Source organism: Protopterus annectens, chromosome 1.part1 (genome assembly GCF_019279795.1).
Source record: "Protopterus annectens isolate FY-2018-M chromosome 1.part1, PAN1.0, whole genome shotgun sequence".
Taxonomy (NCBI): domain Eukaryota; kingdom Metazoa; phylum Chordata; order Ceratodontiformes; family Protopteridae; genus Protopterus; species Protopterus annectens.
Window position 1 is genome coordinate 433,241,037 of NC_056726.1, and position 22,270 is coordinate 433,263,306.

Sequence of the window (22,270 nt, forward strand, 5' to 3'; positions counted from 1 at the left end):
ACTATATGTGCAAGGCAGAGAAAGGTGTCATTCCCTGGGTCCCTCCTGTGTCAGTGTATGTGCTATGTGTTGCCTCTTTGCCAAGGTTCAGGGCATACTGGGCACGCCTCCTTCTGCCTACTGGGGCAGGCTCAGGTTGTTCCTCCTCCGAGTCACTCTGTGCCTGTGCAGGCCTTGGCAGTGGTGGGGGGGGTTGTGTGGCCCTGCCCCATGCTGTTCCTGCTGCAGCTGTTTCTGCAGGATCATATTGTGTAGCATGGCACATAGGATGACAATTTGGGTACATGTAGCTGGTGAGTACTGCAAGGCTCCACTGGATGTGTCCAGGCACCAGAACCGTGACTTGAGCATCTTAAACACACGCTCTATTATAATTCTGGTGTGTGCATGTGCCTCATTATGGAGTTCTTGTTCGGGTGTGTGTGCATTTCTGATGGGTGTCATCAGCCATGGCTCCAGTGCACAACCAGCAGCCTCCACTAGGTAAGGGATTTCCCCATTGTCAAATCTCTGGTACAGCTGCGTCAGATGCCAGATGTGGGAATCGTGATAGCTTCCAGAGCAGCCAGCACACACATATATATTATGCCCTGGGCATCGCACATAACCTGGCAGTTGATGGAGGGGAAGCCCTTGCAGTTGATGTAGACCCTACCCCGCTCACAGGGTGGTGCTTTGATGCGCATGTGCGTGCAGTCTATAGCACCCATTACCTCAGAGTATTCTGCTATTTGGTGGAACAGTTGTATATTGCTCGCCAACGCCTCACGAGTGTTGGGGAAATATACATGCTCACCAGCATGTGCTGACATGGTATCCAGGAACTGGTGGAGTACCCTGGATGCTGATGCCTGTGAGATCCCCATCATATCCCCCAGTTGGCCTTTGGAAGGTACCTGTAGCTAGTATTCTTACCTTGGTATCCACTGGGATGGGTTCCCCTCTGTTAGTTGTGTGTGTCAGGTGTGGCCGGCACAGCTCAACAATTTGCTGTAAGAGGTCCCTGTCCACCCTATAGCACTCCACTATCTCTAGCTCATGTAGCCCCTGTAGGTTACCCTGGGTCTGTACACTCTTCCCAGTCTCCTCACTGTAGGTTGGTCAACAGCGTTCACATCCTCACCACCCTCAGCCTCTTCTACATGTTGTTGTATGATAGCTATTGCAGCCCCTATCATTTTGTTGTTTTGTTTGTTAAAACTTCCCCGCTTGTATACACTGTGGTGTAGAGTATGGGAAAAAACAGAGGGAAAGGTGTTTGCATGGTTTATAGTAGTGTTCTGGGCTGGTCTGCTGCCTGTGTAACTGTCTGATTCTGATACCTTCACCTGCCAGCTATGCTGGTTCTCCTAGATTACCTCCTACTGCTGTTTTCCCTTCTCACTGCCTTTCTGTTTAAGCCCAGGGGCACGCAGCACAAACACAGTGCTCAAATGTGCACAGAGCTGCTATTTCCTGGTTTACTTTTTTGTTTCCTTTAAAACCCAGTGCGCGGCGTGCACACCCACTTGGGCAATGTAAAGAGTGCTAGGCAGCCTCAGACACATCCCCTTGCTTAGTTGTGCTAAGCTAGGAGCAAACCTGAGTCACGGGGCTCCAATCTGCTTACAGTATGCCTGACAACCCCCCATGATGTCAGCTAACTCCTAGACTTGCACCAAGCTATCCCTGCTCTTACACTGTTGGGAGCTGCCTAGCATGCAGGGGAAATCTGGGATTCACTATCATACCCCATCATTTGCACAGGATTGCCTGGTATTGCATAGTTACATATCCCACACTGAGCCTCCCCCCTTAGAAACCACTATTCACTGGCCATGTTGTTTTCTGCCTGTCACTGAGTATAATGGCAGAACAGTGATTTTGGTTAGAATGCTTATTTAAGGTATTTTTTCTTATTTAATCCCCGATCCTATTTGCGCGCCGCTGCCCTATGTTTAAACAGCCGTGATCGGCTAAAAAAATAAAAGTTGATTTTTTTTTTGCAAGTGTTTTCCATGCCAATGGCCTTATAGATGGCCATTGGCATACTTTATACATGATATTCACCCATTATTTGGTGCTGTCATGGCTCCATTTTGTAATTTGCAGAAATGTACTCCGTTACTGGCAGAGTACATTTGCCCGTTCGATTCTCAGTTAGGCATGAATGGGCATTCCTTCACTGAAGGTTGTGCGTTAGGCTCGGCAAGCCATCACGTAAAAATCTACTGCTAATCATTAGTGGACGAAATGCTGAAAGACACACACAAACTGGCAGAGTACATTTCTGCAGATTACACTAGTCCTGCATGGCCAGTTTCCAGCTTCCTGGATCGCAAATTCACCTCATTTGCATGGATTTCTCCAGCAAATGGGGGTAATTTGCATACCGGGCTGAGTCCATGCTGGTCTAGTGCAGGAGCGCTCATGCAGGCCCCTACAGGTTATTCCTGGATTGCACGGCAGACATATTGCCTGTTGGAGATCCTGCATGCCATGCAGGTGTTGCAGAATCCGGGGGACATTGTTCTTTGGAATGTAGAAAGAATTAAATGCTTTGGAGAAAGCATAAAAATGAGAATAATGGGAATATTCAGAAATAAATATGGCTATAAATACAGAAAGCATTAGAAGGGGGGGTGAAACTAACTAATGGGACAAAATATTGTTTGCTGCAATATGGGTATTACGGAGGGAAAAAATTTGCTGATCAGAGAAACACTCACACACACCACAAGCACACGAAAAAGCAGCAATCTACACACATACACTTAAAAGCTACATCTAACCCTACACTACACTGCACATACACTACTATCTATCCAATTACCTTAACCCAGACCCTAACCCTAAGGTCCATCACTATCGCACACTCACCTCATCTGCGCCCTAACCCTAACTCACTTAACACGCCCCTTAACCCCAAATTCTCACTATTGCACACTCACCTCATCCACGCCCTAACCCTAAGTCACTTAACCCGCCCCTTATCCCAAATTATGTCACCATCGCACACTCACCCACGCCCTAACTCACTTAACCCACCTCTAACCCGAACGTCTGTCACAATCGCACACTTACCTGACCCATGCCCTAACCCTAACTCACCCAACCCACACCCTAACCCAAACGCCCGCACAATCACACACTTACCTTAACCCAACCCATAACTTTCCATTGCATCGCTGAAAACAGCGAAGCCACAACAATGGCCAACCGAATTCTTTCCCTAGGAAAGAATTCGGTTTTGTGCAGCTTCGCTGTTTTCAGGCTTCTATATAAGATCATCAAATGGCTCATTATCGAATGCCGTAACATCAAACTGCAAAACACGAACCCTAACAATATTGAAACCTCAAAACAGTGAATTGTTTCCCAGGGAAAAAATTCATTGTTCCGAGAAACACACTCACACCACAAGCACACTAAAAATCAGCAATCCACACACACACATTTAAAAGTTACATCTAACCCTACACTATACCGCACATACACTATCTATCCACTTACCTTAACCCAGACCCTAACCCTAAGATCTGTCACTATCGCACACTCACCTCTCCTGCGCCCTAACTCACTTAACCCGCCCCAACCCCAAATTCTGACTATCACACACTCACCTCACCCGCGCCCTAACCCTAACTCACTTAACCCGCCCCTAACTCCAAATTCTGTCACAATCGCACACTTTCCTGACCCGCGCCCTAACCCTAACTCGCCCTAACCCGAACGTCCGCACAATCACACACTTACCTTAAACCCAACCCGTAACTTTCCACTGCATTGCTGAAAACAGCGAAGCCACAACAACTGCCAACCAAATTCTTTCCCTAGGAAAGAATTTGGTTTTGTGCAGCTTTGCTGTTTTCAGCATTCGCGATATTGGGTTCGATATTAGATCACTCGAAATTCTGCCGTTTCAATGATATAATATAGACCTGTTTTCAGCGTTCGAGATACTGGGTTCGATATTAGATCATTCGAAATTCAGCTGTTTCGATCTAATACAGACCCGAAATAAAAGGATGGTTATAAAAGAAAGGATGGGGTATATTGGGAAGAGCAAAAAGGCAAAAAATAAGGAACTACAGTTAATGTGATGAGAATGTTATTCTGACAATATGAAAAGTATAATTATTGTGAAAATGAAAATGTAAATATTGTGAATATGAAACTGTAAAAGTAAATATGTGTACAGTACTAAGATGTATAAATGAAACAACTCACTATGAAATCAATGTTTCATGTATACAGCTTGTATTCATGGGTCACTCTGTTTTGTGTTTAGTTCGAGGTCTTTAAATTTCACATTTTATATTTCACAGGTAATTCAAAATTTATGATTTTGGAAGCATGTTTCCAATATTACACACACAGTTTATAATTTTCTATGCATACAGTTTTTTTGTAATACTGAGCAATGGCAAAGATTGGTGACACCTAAACAAGATAAATCAAACAAGGGATGAACAGATGCAGAGAAACATTTAACTTTGGGTGGCAAAAAAAAAAAAAAAGAACTAGTCCAGGCATGATGTACTTGCTTTTCTGCAGCAAAGTTCTTTCTAATGGACATGGCTTAAGACTGCTTACTGTCAAGCTTAAGAGTATTTCTAGATGCCAAAAAGACTGGGTCAATGACTAATGTTTACCTGACAGATAAATGTTATTCAGTATTATAATCTTGAAGCAGTGATCCTTAAAGTGAACATCTAGGAGTTTCTTCTTCCACTGTTCTATACCAAATAGAGGTACTCTTTGGTGACAAAATTAACTGGATGCATGCACTTAAAGTCACAAAGCAAAGTTTATACATAAATACAGCTGAAGCTTTAAGCTATTAATTGGCTGAATTACTTTTAACTGCAAACCCCTTTGCTTCATAGGAAGTATGTTTCCAAGTAGGACCCCCTCTTCTGAAGACAATAGTTCCCCCAAGTCCAGTTAATTACAAACAAGCAATACATACTTACAGTTACTCTCTTTCATATATGTCCAAAAATCTCTTTCTTCAGGGCTGTGTGCAAAGGTGCAGTTCCCAACATATTGACACTTCTTATTTTTCTGGATGTGATTGCATATCTGGAAAAGAAAGAAATAAATGTGTCATTTTGGAAAAACAGCTCATTCAGTGGGCTATAATAAAAGTTAAGACTTTAAACTTAAATTGTTTAGTGAGAGAAACAAAATTCAAGCAGAGGGCTTTTCCCCATTTATACAGCAGTTCATATCATCTGATAATTATGACCCTTACCCACAAAAAGGACTTTGGGTGCTTTACAGCTGGCCAGAAAGGGAATGACAAATATTACAATTCCTTTTCTGAGAAAGACTAGAGTCTGAACTCAGCAGTAGACTAACCTTTGGCAAAGGCCAAGAGAATGGGGAATGGTTCAGCTGGCGTTCTATGAATGTTTGTGTATGGTCACTAAGAGAAAAAAAGCACATTACAAAAACTGACAAGATGAGGATCCTCCAAAACCACTGTTAACTCAGTCGTCTGTTGTGAAACACAGTCATCATATGTCTCTTCGAAGATCAACACTGACAAATGCTGAGAAGACATATGCTATGTGACAAGCTGTGGTATTCACAGACTTCTTTAGACACATTCATGGCTTGCCAGTTTGGGTTTGTGAAAGGCAGATCATGCCTCCTGAACCTGATCAACTTCTTTGAGGCAGTCACCAAAGCCGTGGATGAGGGTAAGGTGGTTCACACAGCCTATCTTGACCTCGCCAAGGCTTTCGACACCATCCCCCATTCTGGATTTATAGCTAAACTCACTAAACTACGTATAAATCCCTATGTCACAAGATGGGTTGCCAAATGACTCACTGACAGAACCCACACTGTAAAAGTTGCAGACTCCAAATCTGACCTCAAAGCAGTGATGAGCGGAGTGCCACAGTGTTCCGTCCTGGGACCTCTTCTGTTTGGTAGCTACTTCTCTGAAGTACAGGCTAACACAGAAGTCCTCTGGCTGACTGCAAACTAAGAGCCATAGTCAAGTCCCCAAATGATGTTGACATCCTACAGAAGGGACGCACTGAGACAGATGCCTGGTGTCAGAGCCATGGCCTCAAGCTCAATGCCAAAAAGTGCAGTGTCACCCCCTTTGGTTAAAAACTCTGTACCCATGAACTACCACATAGGCAGCAATCTATTTAACACCAAATGCGTGATAAAAGACCTTGAGACCCAGGTGGACAGTAGTCTCTCCTTTGATAGTCACATCGCCGCAGTAGTCAGGAAGTCCTTCTACGTGGCACACCTCATCATAAAAGGGTTCTCATCCAGGAAAAAAAGAGGTTATTGTTCCACTCTACTCGTCACTCATTAGACCCATTACAGAGTACAACGCCCCTTTTGGAATGTACCTCACAAGACATCTGCAGCAGCTGGAAAGGCCACAGAAGTACCTCACAAAGAGGATTACTGGCCTCAAACAAATGCCCTACACTGACCGCCTCAAAAAACTCCAGCTTTACTCCATAGCATATTGCCTACTCCAAGGGGATTGCTGCCTAACATATAAAGCTATGTCAAACCCAGAACTGTTGGACATGCTACACTTAAAGAAATCTAAATCCCTCCGAGCTACACGCTCTAGGGATCTAAACCTTGTCACCACAATAAACAGGACATGCTGGAGGGATAGATTCCTGTCCCACAGACTTCCTATACTCTGGAACAAGCTACCCATCTATGTCAAGCAAAGTTCTTCATTAGCACTCTTCAAGAAAAATCTTGATGAGTGGATGGGAAATAGGAAATACACCCCGGGGATCACTTCTGTGTCTCTGCTGGACAGTGGCACAGGAAAATAACTTTCTTGGGTGGCGTAAGCTATAGTACCTTGCTGGCTAGGCTTACGTAGGCGTAGGCCCTTGCACCGATAGTCTAGTACCTACCTATGAACCTTTGAACCTATGACAGTAACAAAGGAGGGGCATACAGTATGCCTGGCAAATAAGATAGCAATCATAATGAAAAGTCAATACTAATACAGAAACTAATAAAACAACTTGCAAAAATAATTTTCTTTCAAAAGTTATAATAAAACATTAACCTGAAAACATACACTTAAAAAGTGATTTATGAAAGAGATTTACAGTGACTATCACCACAGTTAAATGAAACAGGAAAAGTCTTTTTTTAATTGAGCCTGTGTTTTGCTGAACACTATGTACTTAGTTCAATGGCAGCAGAACTGTGGGGACAAAAGTTTTGTGCAATCTTAATTAGTACATTTAGAAACGGAGGGTGGGGTGCAGAGGGGGCATGCCTCCCTACAAAAATACTGTTTTCCTGTTACAGTACATATCGTTGGTTGCCAATTGATTTCCTTCAATTAATTCCATTTTAATAACTGCAGATACATTACTTTACTAGACACCCCATAAGAAACTCAGCTTTCTAACAGCAATTCATTCATCCAACAATTGATGTCAGCATCAGTTGTACTGGCATTATAGACCATCCAGAAATTTTAATCATCTTTTCAATTTGTCCTGTCAGTTTTCAACAAGACTATAATCAGTTGAACTACATGTTTCATTATGTTTGCAACATCAATGACAATGCAAAGACTGGCTATAAAATAACTTAGGAAGCAGTAGCCTACTGCTGTCATGCAGCATCTATTATAACTTTAGGTCCAACTACTCCGGTCTTGCTGTCCTAACTGTGGAAAATAAAATATTCCCTCACATTTCTCAGTTAAGCTGCAGTCCAACACAGAGACCTAACTCCAAATATATTTGCAGTCTGTGGACTGTTAAAGCACCGGAACCCATAAACAGCAAGTTATCAACATGGAAATGTTTAAGACTGCTTCCACTGTGTATCTGTGTAGACAATAAACCACACAGGTAACTTTATAGGTTCATAGGTTCATACTAGGCTATCTGCCCTGGGGCAATTATAAGCCTAGCCCGATTCTGTATGGCTTACGCCACCCCTTGATTTGAGTATACTGTGACCTTTTTAAGGTTTAGTTTACTGTGCCTGTGTCTAATAGTGACAAGGGAGTAATCCCTGGGACAAACCTACGATCCGCCATCAACCTATCGAGATTCTTCTTGAAGAGATTCAGTGAGGTGCTCTGCCTCACATGAACTGGAATTCTATTCCAGAGCAAAGGGAGCCTCTGGGTTATGAACCTGTCCCTCCAGCAAGTTCTATTTATTTCTGTGCTGAGGTTCAAGTCCCTCGAGTGTGTGGCTCTAAGGGATTTAGATTTACTGAGGTGGAGCATGTCCATTAATTCTGGATTTGATATAGCTTTGTATGTCAGGCATAGATCGCCTCGAAGTAGGCAGTATGCAACTGAGTAGAGCTGGAGTTTTTTTAACCGAGCAGCATATGGCATCTGTTTGAGACCCTTGATCCTCTTGGTGAGATACTTTTGGGGTCTTTCTAATTGCTGCAGGTGCTGGGTAAGGTACATCCCAAAAGGGGCATTGTATTCTATGATGGGCCTGATGAGGGATGAATAAAGGGGCATGATTACCTCTCTTGATCTAGATGTGAAACCCTTCATGATGAGGTGGGCTATGTAGAAGGTCTTTCTAACCACTTTGGCAATGTGGTTTTCAAAGGAGAGATTGCTATCAACTTGGGTCCCCAGGTCCCTAATAACTTTCTCTGTACTTAATGGGTTTCCGCCTATGTGGTAATTTGTGGGCACATTGTTTTTGCCAAAGGGTATGACTATACATTTTTTGGCATTTAGCTTTAAACCATGGCGCTGGCACCAGTTATCTGTCTCTCTGAGACCTTTTTGAAGGATGTTTGTGTCAGCTGGAGAGTTGATTATGGTGCCCAGTTTGCAGTCGTCTGCGAATTTGGTGAGCCACAGTCCTCCCACGTTTGCCTGTACCTCGGAAAAGTATATACCGAACAAGAGTGGTCCCAGGACAGAACGCTGTGGGATGCCACTTGTGACCGGTTTCGAGTCAGACATGGCTCCAGCAACTCTCACTCTGTGGGCTCTGTCTTTGAGCCAGTTTGCGACCCATCTTGTGACATAGGGGTTTATATTTAAGCTGGATAGCTTATCTATGATGCCCGAGTGGGGTATTTTGTCAAATGCCTTTGCAAGGTCCAGATAGGCTGTGTGGACTACCTTCCCTTCATCTATGGCTTTGGTGACTGTTTCGAAGAAGTCAACCAGGTTCAAAAGGCAGGATCTGCCCTTGACAAAGCCGAACTGGGTAGGATCTAGTGTCTGTAGGTCCCCAATGTCTTTGTTTATAAGCTCCATGATGATCCTCTCCATGGCCTTGCAGACTAAGCTAGTCAGGCTTATGCGGCAATAGTTTCCAGGGTCCGTAGAAGCTCCACCTTTGTGGAGTGGGACCCACTGTTGCTGTATGCCATTCTGTGGGCACATATCCTGTAGTGAGGCTGAGATTGTATAGCTGTTTTATTTGAGGGATTAGTTCCTCTTGGAGTTCATGTAGGACGCAACCTGGGATGCCATCTGGTCCCATGGAAGCAGTGTTTTTTGCTTTGGAAAGGGCAGCCTTCAGCTGTGCATCAGAGATGTTTGGGAGGCAGCCCTCTGCCGGGATAGATACTTGCTCTTTTGGGGGGGGGGGGTGGAGAAGTTTGCACTGAATCTGTCTGCCAGGATATTGGCGAGGTCTGTGGGTTCAGTGTATTTTTTGTCATTTAGAATCAACTCAGAACAAGTCTGGGAGTTGCATCCCAGGTTTCTAACATAACCGAAAAAAGCCTTATGATTGTCTTTGGTGTCCTGTGCAATTTTTCTCTCAAAGCTGGCCTTGGAGGATTTTATGAGGGATCGTAATTTTTTGCTAGTACTGATCAGAGATGCCTTCCCTATTAGGGATTTTGCTCTATCATGTAGTAGCTTCCTCCTTCTGTTGTACAGTTTATTTATGGCAGGGGTCCACCAGACTGGACACCTGCCTCTGCTCCACCACCACCTCCAGCTACAACTGTATCCACAGGCTGGAAACCAGCCTCACTACAGAAGCACAGTTTAGGGCTTTCAACCTCCTTATCACTTAACTTTTGATGAAGCACTGGTATTATTTTGACAGGAATTATTTGTAGTGTGCCTCTGTGATGACATTAACCTCTTACATCTTTTCCATATCTAGTGAAGACTTGACTTTCATGCAATATTACTACAGGAGTACAAAACAGATTCTAAAGCACTAGCCAGTAAGCCTAAATCTAAATATAGCACATTATGTTCCATGGGCAAACAATCTCACAGGCAGCATGGGTAAACCATCTGGGAAAAAACATCTCCACCTGAATAAAGCAAAGGGGCCTAAAGATTATTCCACTCTCAAACTCTTAAAAACATTTCAATCAAATATAACTTTTAACATGGTCTCCCAATGCAGTTATTCTCAAAGTACTACAGACATTCCACTATGCAGATTATGTAACTCAACATTACTTTAAAATCATACTTTGTTATACATTATTCCATTATGTTATTATAATTTCCTATTTCTTTTTCTTATAATTTTCTTCACTTCTTCTAGAATTGTTACTCCCATTATTTATGGGTCTGTGTTCGGCTATCGAAAACATAAACCATCGAAGAGCTAACTATCGAACTGAAAAGATCGCTATTAAACATTACTGAAGATGGTAACAGCAAAAAAAAAAGAAATTCATCAACCCTTAAGTGTATATACCAACTATGAGATTGAACTACAGTGGGATATAGAGCAAACTTAAAAGGTTTCCCTCACTTAGTTTATGCATCGCGTTATGGTTGTTGGCCAACTATGGCCATTCAATGAATTTTTTTCACTCTTTCTGATGTTTGGTTTTCTTCTTCTTTTTTCGGCTTTTCCCGGTTAGGGGTCGCCACAGTAGATCACCTGTCCGCTCATGATTGGCAGTGGAGTTTTAAAGTGTCAAGTTGCCAGCCTGGCACCCAACCTTTCACAGAAGGCACACGCATGTACACACTCACACCTAGGGCCAATTTAGTGTCCAATCCACCTATTGCATGTCTTTGGGATGTGGGAGGAAACCGGAGCACATGGAGGAAACCCATGCGACCACAGGGAGGAAATGCAGACTCCACACAGAAGGCACCCCAGCCGAGAAGCGAACCAGAGAACATCTTGCTGTGAGGTAATGTTCAATAATGATGCTTTCAGTTCAATATTTATCTCTTCAAGGGTTTATGTTTTTGAGAGCAGAACACAGACGCATTATTTATATCCTCCTGTCTTTAGTGGAACTGCATGCCTTCAAGGAAGTCACCCTTGAACTCCCCCTTCCTTCCTCATTTCTCCTTGCCTGAGACAGTTACTAAAAAATTTCAGCTCTGAGCTAGCATTTGTGCACAGTCAACATTGACTCAGTGCACTTAACTGTCTCTTTAGTGTGTTTTTATTTTTCTATAGAAGTGCCCCTGCAAGCAAACACATGTATGTAACAGTGAACTCTGTAGTTTGAACATGAGTCTGTGGGCTATATTTGTATGTAAATGATAAATATTATGGCAGCCTAAAACAAAGAACTTTGTCCACTATAACAGCTCCATTGACTTGGGCCACAGCAGTCCCACTGGCCCTTTCTCCTTTAACTGTGCTCACTTCATTGTTTGTAGCAGTCCACTGTCTCCCTTCCTTAAGTTTCTCTTCTAGTGTAACCACTTTTGAGTATTTTTCCAGAGCTGAACTACTGCATTCTGACTTACTTTTTCTCATTGCTTTGGTCTATGGAGTTTGGACTTTGCATTTCAAAATCCATAGAAACTGTTGCTCGTCTGGTCAGGATAAAACAGATGAACATTCGTGGGTTCTGTTCAAGCAGCTTTATTACACACAAACACATCAGAAATGAGGCTTTGTAACATTAACTTAAATAAACTTATAAACAGACTGACTACTGCATTCATACATGTTACCACTCTGGCTGTTCTGTCAAAATGGCACTGCTGCCTACACAAGCTCAGTATTTATATGCACGTGCTTCACCTGGAAATGCTTCTTAAAGGTACATACACACACTGATCTACAGAAACCTCCTTATATTACACAGTTCAGTCAAGTAAAATGTATTACTGTTATCACCATTAGTCAGGTCAAGATGATATTGGACTAACTCTCCTACTAAAACTGTGTCCTAGAGCAACAAAACCACGACATTCATCTACTAGTACAGAGGCCTTTTAAACTGCATTGTTCCTTTTACTTATCTCTCAGCAGATTTGTGGCTGTTTACGTTAAGATAGTGATAGTTTTCTCTTGTCACTTGACAAGTTTTCAACCCCCTTCATTCGCCCTCACTAATGTTCGGGCTACCCTAACCCCAAATCCCACCCACTCCTCTTACACTACATTTACACTTCCATAGCACCACCCACATATTCCTCTAACCAATACCATCAGTTCCCTCCAGTAGGAAAACAATAAATACAATTATTCCCATTAGTAACACCCACTCTAGTTTTCCACCCAAGACTCTCTAGACAATTGTCTTAATCTTTCCCTTCTATAACTATCAAATTACATATCGACAAACAACTCAATACTCTCCTAACATTTTTTATCCTAATTTACACCAAAGATAAAACCCAAGTTAAATAAGATTCTCCTAAGTCAGGTTATTTTACTATTTCTCCTCACACTACTTGCCTTTATCACCAATTATCAAACCCAACTCCTTCAAATTCTAGGACTTCAACCAGTCCTCACAAAGAATATCAACATCTGCCTAGCCTGTCTTTCTCCACAACACCCTGCCTTTACAAACAAAGCACATCTGATTTATTTTTCTATAAATATCTTAAAACTAAGCATCCAAATTTACAATCAAATATCAAACCAAGACCAACTTATAACTGGCCACGGTCTTCCCTCTGTAAAATATCAATTAAAAAATTAGCAGATATATTCACCCCAAACCCTGGTCCCACTGTTCAAAAAACCATCACTTCCAACTCCAAAATAAACCAGTCACCTAATACATCTCAGCAAAAAACAGAATCCAAACTCACTTTCCTAATTGAACCTAAAACTTATGTGCAATAAAATCCATGACATACATGCTTACCTTGCCACATACACTCCTGATGTAGTCATAGCTACTATAACCTGGTTAAAAAAAGAAATAAAGGATAATGAGATCATCCCCGCAGAATACAATATACTTGGGCATGACAGAAAACACAAGTGTGCAGGTGGTGTAGCAATCATCTATAAAAATTCCCTAACCACTACCTTACTTCCACAGGAAACATCCAGATTTAACAATGATGAACTATTACTAACACTCCTAAAAATCAACATCAGGAACACTACATATTTAACTTAACAGCAATTTATACACCACCAGGGAATAACTTTGATACTGCTGAAAGCATCCTGTACTAGATATCCCAACAAATTAACCATGAAACTATATGGAAACTTAAATACAGACTGGCAACTCAAATTCCACTACCCCCATTGAATCCGTAAACGTGTACAACTTATCTACTAGAATCAATAAAACTTCAAGGAGACACTCAACATTAGATTGGATTCTTACAAACCAGATACACTGACAAAACTAGGCTGCCTCGCAGATAGCATAAGTGACCACATACCAACATATGCTATTAGAACTCACCATAACTTATATAAACATATTATCTATAAACAAATATGAAATGCAACCAATTTCACCAAAGATATTTTCAAGGAAACACTAAAAAACTATAATGGGAATGCTGTTAGATACTGTTGTAGAACACATTAGTAACGTATTCTTACAGACCTTAAATAATCTATGACCAGTACGTAATAAAAGAGTAAAGTCCAACCTTGCACCATGGTTGACAAAGGAAACAAAAAAAATCATCATAAAAAGGGAAAAGCCTGGAAAACTGGTATAAAAATAAAACTCAAAATGCCCTCCAGCAATGCAGACATCTTAGAAACCTTGCAAAACTCCACAGCAAACAGGATAAGCAAACATACTATACCAAACTACAAGACAAATATATAAACAACTCAAAACTTTTTTGGTCATCACTAAATAAACTGCTCCTCCCTGTCAAGACCACTAGTTCCTCTCCAAAAACAGACATTATGACAGATGCAATCCCCATACATTTTAATTCCTACTTTATACAACAAATGTCATCTCTCTCTTAAGAAACTAAGACATCTGCTCCCCCATTCAACCCCTGCCCAAGCAAAACCACTCACAGCTCTTCAATTTTAGTCCAGTACCTCCCTTACTCGTAAGGAAGTTGCTCCTTAGACTTAAAACTGCTTCTTTAGCTGTAGACCAACTACCATCAGACTACCTAAAAATGTCTTCAGAAGTCATAGCCTTCCTTGTGTCCACACTAATCAATAGGTCCGTAGCAGAAAGATACGTCCCATCACTGTGAAAAAAAAAATCCTACGACATACCACTGCACAAAGGCAGCACATCTACAGAGCTTAACAAATACAGACTGATAGTTTGGAGGGGGGGATTGCTATTAGAGAAATACATGCATATGCAGCTGATGCAATAACTTACCTTAAATAACCTGCTCTCAGAAACACAACATGGCTTTAGGCCCCAGCAAAGCACGACTACTGCTCTACTACATTTTACGAATATAATAAACTGACATAGAAACAACGACCTGCTTGTATCCATCATGTTCTCAGGCTTGTCAAAGGCATCTGATACTGTCTCACACCAGCAACTGCTCACTCAACTCTCAATAGGACTTTCACAATACTTCTAGTTGTGGCTCCTTAGTTACCTGTCTAGAAGGCAGCACACCATTAAATGACAACAAATCTACTCATTCCTTCAAACGGTTACTACAGGAGTCCCTCAGGGCTCTATCCTGGGTAATCCGTTATTTAATATATTTATTAATGTCCTCCACACCTCCACTCACTATGCTAGTTTAGTTCAGTATGCAGATGACTCAACATTACTATGTGCAACCTCAACAAAAAATGAGCTCTAAGACATTACCCAAAAATCTTTCTCCTCTGTAGAAACCTGACTCAAATAATCAAACCTCCTATTCAACCCCAAGAAAAATAAGTTAATCCTTTTCACCTCAAAAGGTTGCTAAAATCAAAAGCAATCTTTTAACATAAAGTCAGCAAATAATACTGTCATTGAAGCTGTAACTCACAGTAAACTTCTAGGAATTATAACAGATGACAAGCTCAAATATGATCACAATACACTGCACACCATTAAATCTACACACCAAAAACTAGGCTTTCTTTATAGGATCAATGGATTCCTTACCGATAGTGCAACAAAAATTCTAGCCACCACATTCTTACTGCTGACTTTCTTATATGCTGCTCCTATCCTAACAAACAAACAATACTCAAAGAAAGAAACTTGCCTCCCTCCTGTTACAATAAAACAGCTAAATTTGCCACCAGTCTCCCTCATAGGGCCCACCATTGTCTTAAAGCAATTAAACTGGCTTGAACTGCACAACTGTCTAACATATTCACAACTGACTACAGCACACAAACTCATTCATCATCCAGAAAAATGCTCTGTACTACAAAACTTATTACTACCCTACTGTCCAGCAAGAGATCCCCGTTCTAGTAACAAATTCCTATTACTTACAAATAAGTCAAAAAATGTTGCAGGAGACTCACTCTAATCCCATTGTGTTACTAAACTCTGGAATAGTATTCCCATGCAAATAAAACTCTCGGACAAACTCAGTAGTTTTAAACAATTGCTTAAGCAACATCTTAACCAATCCTGGTTCTGTACGTGCTCATCACAAGGTTAAAACTTTTTCACTGTACAACACTATCCAAATACTCTCCTTAAACATAATATTCTCAACCTCTTACTGAAATGAGAAAATGTTTATATATAACTGCTGCCTGTACAATCCACTAAGTTGCACATATGCTTTCTCTTTAGTAACTTCAACCTCTATGAAATCTTAGAAAGTATATGTATAAATGTAACCACTGTTTGTGTATAAATGTAAATAGAAATGCAACTACTCTGTGCTTGACTGGAACTTGGTATAATGCAATGTAAGCAGATGGAGCTTTTCTCCCCAGGCCTCTGCTGAAAATGGGTATTACCCAGTCACACTTTCCCGGTAAACAAAAACCAATAAATATATACATAAATATGAATAATTTATTTATTTATTTAACATTTGTTTACTCTGACTTGAACACAGGTCCTTTTTCAGTGGAGGCCCAGGGAGAAAAGCTCCATGAGTAACAGTAAATTTTAATGCACACATTATAATAATCAATAAAGTAAACAAAATGTAGTATGCATAAGAAAATACAAATGTGTTACATCTTGACAACAAAACCTAGGCTTTGAACATAGCTAGTACTATTTGAAAAGTATGACTTATGTTAAGATATAAGGTTAAGACAGGTTGGTAGGAATAAAGGATTAAACCGGGGAAGAGGTTGGATATGGTTGGGGTATACTGTGATGTATCAGAATATTCATAAGGGGTTAGTACAGGAACATGTTCTATGTAAATGTAATATTTATTTTGTCGTCATTTCTGAAATTCATTTTATAATGAAGGTTTGGCCAAGACATTCTAGGACTAACTGTTTAATAAATTCATAAGGTGTATAAAGTGGTAAGAAATGTACTACAGTAGAATATGTGTATGATTTCACTTTAATTTGCCATGCTTACACATTACAAGAACTCCAAAGTATCACACAAAAATCCTTAATGCCCCTGGACGTTGTTTAACAAGCTCACAACTAAAGTTAAATGTCAAGGAAACCAAACAAATTATTTCACTAGTGATAAATGCACAAAACATGAATCTGATTTCACTGTACAAATTCTAGCCAATAATACAAGTGACTAAGTAAGTCACTGTAAACTAGTGAGTGCGCTCACTGATGAAATTTGCAATTTTATAAGCACATCAACTACATCACGTCTCAAAAAAAAATCAAAAGCTAGTGGGAGTATACTCTCATGAAAACTAAAATTTTATTAGCATTTTAACTCTGTTACATCTAAAACAATCCACAGCCTAGGTAGGTTACACAGATTAGAACATTCACTATCTATTACTACATACTCCTACTCCCATCACTTCTCTATAGACTCTCAACGGTGGCCAACGTTAAGAAAAATGCAACCAAATGGAAAAATGCTGTTATAATACCGCCAAGCTTGCAGCAAACCTATCACATATTATACTATATAACTCACTACTGAATGAACTTGGAAAGGAATTCTTTTTTTTTTCTTTTTTGGTCCTCAACTTTGAGTCGAAACGAATATCAAATTGGGGAGCTGCACAGGACACCAGATAGAAAAGCTCTGGAAAATGGTCAATAACATACTACCTAAAACTAAATAATGCCCTGCTCTAACAAACCTAGTACAAAATACATTCCAGTAAGAACTTTAAAATTTCTACACAATAACCAAATCATAATAAAACAAACTTATAATCACAAAAACTTTCTTTCCTCCACTTTTACTGCTAAATATCATAATACTCTTCCAATGGTACTTTAAGTATAACTACATAGAATTCAGAATGACACTAATAAAAAAACTAACAAAGAACTGGCTTTGCTCTGGCTTAAAATAACATCTAAAACCCATGTACTAAACATCTAAATACCATGTACTGTATTGTGCCTTTTTACAACATATTTGCTGTTTAGTTTTTTTTGTATTATTTCACTTGCTTTATAATTATAACACTGTTTCCTTACAAATTCATGTAATGATTTTCATGTAACTTGGAGCTTTTCTCTCCAGGCCTCCAATGAAAATGGGTCTCCAGCCCAGTGGACTTTCCCGGTCAACAAATGTCAGTCAATAAATAAATGTAGCATCAAAGCAATAATTTTATTTAACATTACAATCTTAGTTCTCCTCTTGCATAATGTAACAGCTAAAATGCATATTTCTATCAGATAGGGTTTACATATTATTACAAGCTCAGGAGTTGAAACTTTAGTCAAACCTACATGCAACCTAGCTATGCAAATACCCAACATTATCTTTTAACTTACCTCTTATAAACAGCGTAAAAATTATCCATTTCTTCCACAATATTTAAACATACCCCATATTTTCATTCATTCACAACACAGCTAAGCTATACATCACCCATCCTTACTGTATTCAATACCAACTCAATCTATACTATACTTCATCTTATTAGTTCTCTAAATAACCACATCGCCTACCTACTATGCCCTATATTGAACTACATTGTAAATAGTGTAATAAATGCCTATATGCCTTGTTACTGATTTGCTTACTTTAGCACCACACCGCTACAGTTTCACTCTTTCATGTTTGTCATACGTATAAACTTTGTCTTACCACAGTGTTCTAACTTTTGGAAATTTTCTCCCACGGCCCCCACTGAAAAGGGGGCTACTGTTTGTTCAGATGGAGACTCCCAGTTAAACAGAAATAAATGAAACAAGAATATAAATAATAAGTATCTGGACAGCTGTCCAGGCTCATTTTCCTTTTTACCCATCCCCCCACTCTTTGCCAAAGCTGTCGATCATCAATGAGATGATGGGACAATATTCCTTCATTGATGCATGCAATGGGCATCATTCCTGACCCCCCCCCCCCCAGACATAAGCAGTGAGCTTCCTGGTCTCCTCCAGGAAGTTCACACTGCCCAGTGTGCTCTGAAGAGTTTGTAATCTCCCTGCCCCTTTGGGATGCGAATAGACTACACCCCTTCACTCTTCCCTCACCCTGCCTGATTACTCCACAGTGCCAGATTCACTAACTGAATCCTAGTCATTTGGGATGCAGCCAGAAATCTACCCCTTGCATCACACAGACATTCATTCTCCTTTTAGATTCAGATCCACTCTATGACTGGCAGAATTTGGTTGACTTAATTACACCAACCTTCTTTCCTCTGCAAATCATATCTCTCAACTTCCCAGTTCTTCACAGAATGTCCAGATTTTTGCCTTGTATTTTTGGTCTCTTCCTCATAAAATGTGTAATTTTCGGGATTTTTGTGGCAAATCAGTAAGGACTGAATTCACTAAATATTGACAGGCAGTTGAGTTTCAGACTTCATATCATTCAGAAAATGCATAGTAACACGAGAACATTTACTCTAAGAACTTTCTAAGTTTCTAAGAGCAGTATTTAAAAATGTATCCCTATTTCTTAACTTCCTCCCATTTATTTTTGGCTTTGTCTAGATTTTATTGTGCTAAGAGGCTGACAGCTATGCTGCAAATGGATCTCTATATGTTAATGGGAAAACAGCAGCAATACTGGGCAAGCAATCTGGAAAATCAAAGTTCTAGTTTCCTTTTTTACAAGCTGTGTGTGTGAGGCATACAGTTTTCAGAAGTGGCAGCTGTGCTGCAGCAGGCGTTTCTAACATATCTATGTCTTCTCATCTCTAGCAGAAAGCAAGCTTTCTCACGTCTACTGCAGCCTGTAGTCTTACTGTTGTGTAGAATTCTCTGCAGTCCTTTCTTACTAATAATAAACATTCTTTGAAATATTCTTTGAAAAGAGAAAAGCATGCAAACTTGTTGAAAGAGCCATATAACTCAACACTGACAGTTTATTATTCTGTGAATCTGAAATAACTTTTTCAGCTCAAATATCTTGCCCTTTCTGTACTGGTTCCATTACTATCTCATGCCTCACCCCATGTGTGGAAAATGAATGCCCCAGCCAAGACAGTTATTAAGTTTTACTATTAGTACCAGAGTTTTATTAGCCAGTATATTGAGTAAAATTACCATTTTGTTCACGGTTTGAACTATTCCAAATGTCCCATGATGCCATTTTTCTACTCTCCTTATTTGCACAGATTACATGTGAAGGAAATTAATAAGTGAGCTGCTCTGAATGCAACCTTGAAAGATGTGCAAAGTAACTGTCAAGTTTTTTTTTCATACTATTAATATTTATTGTTAGTATTGTGTTTCACAAATCTGGTGTTATACGCCTGAAGGGTTTCATGTGTAGATTTTCAAGAAGTACAGTTGTACAAGTTTTGAATTCCCCACTGTTAGAGTAGCCTTTAGACCCAAGACAGAACAACCCAGCCAGCTTCCAAAATCTCTGGCTCCCTCCAACACTTCTAATCTAACTACTGATTAGTCAGCCCAGAAGAGAGGAAAATCAGCAGTCAGAGTGGAAAATCTTCAAGACTTTCTTGCCCAAAAGTTAAGTAGCAGTGCACTCATCCAGAACTATAAAAAAATGAAATAATCACCAAAACTACTTCCTAATAGCTACATACAATAACAGGGGACAGAGAGTAAAGTGGGGCTTCTGCAGCAGAAAGGAATTTGAACTTCTACTATTATGGGTAAGTGCAACTTACAAAACTGTACTATGCTCATCACTCCCGCCATGCAGTAGCAGCCTTTAGGCTATGTGGGTTGAGTACCAAAGTCTATCTAATCTGGGACGAGGAGGAAGGATATAGATCCAGGAGCTCCTGGAGTATGGTTCTAGCAAAGCCAGTCATGGATCTCAAAAAGGAATTCAGAAATAAATAGGTGATCAGCTTTTCCAGAGGACTTAGTACTGTCAAGAAAGTACTTGAGCTGCCTATGTACATCCAGAGTATATAGAATCCTTTCTTCCTAGTTCCGAGGGCCTGGATAGAACACTGGCATACTGACAGCTTGATCCAAAGTAAACTCTAAGACCACCTTGGACATGAATGAGAGATTTGATTGTAATGACACCATATCCCTGTGGAAGACCAGATAGGTTTCACCCAGTGTGAAAGCATAGAAGTCAGATACACTTCTTATAGATGTCGCCACAATAAGCAGAACTGTTTTCCATATAATGAATCTTAAGTTTGCTTGATGTGCAGGTTCATTTGGGGACATGGTTAACTTTTCCTATTCAAAGTTAAGATCTCAAGAAGGCGACACCTGTTTCCAAGAAGTCTCAGGTTTAATACTTTTTCAGAAACTGTTTTAACAAAACCATTGAAGAAAGTGGAGAATCCATGGGTAGACATGCTAAAATGGCCACAGAAGTTAGATATTCCTCATCTTGGTATTGTGCTCTTAAACGAACGCCTCTCTAGTTGCCCCTCCCCTTAAGTTAATTTGACTAGATAATTCCTTCCTTCTCCTCCTTCACTGACTGTTGTCAGCAAGCACAAAATTATTATTTTGTGAAGTCACCTCCCCATGAGCTATTTAAATTTATTTGTCCTCCCACTGTAATCCACAGAACCAGAAAACCTAGTGCCGATCCCCATCCAATCCATCTTGCTGTTTTTAAATAAGTGGTTCTCCCCTTAGACCAGTAAATCTCAAGCTATCCCTCTTTCCTAACTGCTTAGCGTAGAGTGCAACTCTTAGGATATTAACCCTTTTTTTCTTTCCATCTTAGCTTTAAAACTACAACATCTGGTCCAAGACAACCAATCACTGAAGAGCCCACATTCTTCTACTCAGCAGTCATCTTGGGATTGGTGCTTCTGTTTTGCTCCTGGTGAGAGAAGCAGCATAGGAACATTATTTCCTGGAGACTGCTGCTCACCAGAAAGCCTGATAACTGCTTCACAGGAACCAGCTTGGAATTTGTGCTACTGTTTTTGCTCCTGGTGACAGAAGGAGCAAAGGGCCATTGATTTCTGACCATCTCTGAATGGGCAGTGTCTATCTGTATGGGACCTTCCAAATTCATCTGATTGCTATTCCAGGCATCTTAACAGGAAAAAGCTGCAACAAGCCTACACACGCCTGCATCATCTAGGATAAGACAGCTGATCACCAAAGCATTTGTGGCCTGTTTCTCATCTTGGAATTAGTGCTACAGTTTTGCTTCTGATGAGAGAACAAGCGAGGGGACACTGAATCTCAACAGTGTGAGGTTGTGGTAAGACCAACACTAGTAGTAGCCAGTAAAGTGAATCCCCACTAGTCATCATTCCTGACAAAACTAAATTTTTCTTTTCAATAAGTACTGCTTGATTAGTTATTGTCTAACATAACTTCAGAGTGGGTCTATGTTAAAAGATAGACTTTTTAAATGGTCAAAATCCATATGATTAAACTCATATGATTTAATATTTAAAAAGTCGAACGTATCCCTATTCACTTAAACAGCAAATTGCCTCAAAATCACAGTACAGTGGAGACTGGCTAATATACTCTTTTTCCCCACTATAGTGTGATCTCGGAGCTGACATATATAATTATCAGGGGGTGTGCGAGTTGCAAGGAGGCTTTCTCCCTCTGCTAAAACACTGTTTTTGAGTTTTTACATATGTTTGAATTTTTAAATAGTCGATCATCAGTTCAATCAT

The 22,270-nt window shown here is 40.3% G+C and overlaps 1 protein-coding gene across 1 annotated transcript in view; it reads right to left on the reverse strand.

Annotated features, from left to right (window-relative positions):
• The window catches only part of ZC3H7B (zinc finger CCCH-type containing 7B), a 1,999,702-nt gene that overhangs the window by 366,420 nt on the left and 1,611,012 nt on the right, over positions 1 to 22,270 (reverse strand). Inside the window, exon 19 of the mRNA XM_044087097.1 lies at positions 4,956 to 5,064. Within this exon, the coding sequence (XP_043943032.1) occupies positions 4,956 to 5,064 (109 nt within the window). The remainder of the gene's footprint in view (positions 1 to 4,955; positions 5,065 to 22,270) is intronic.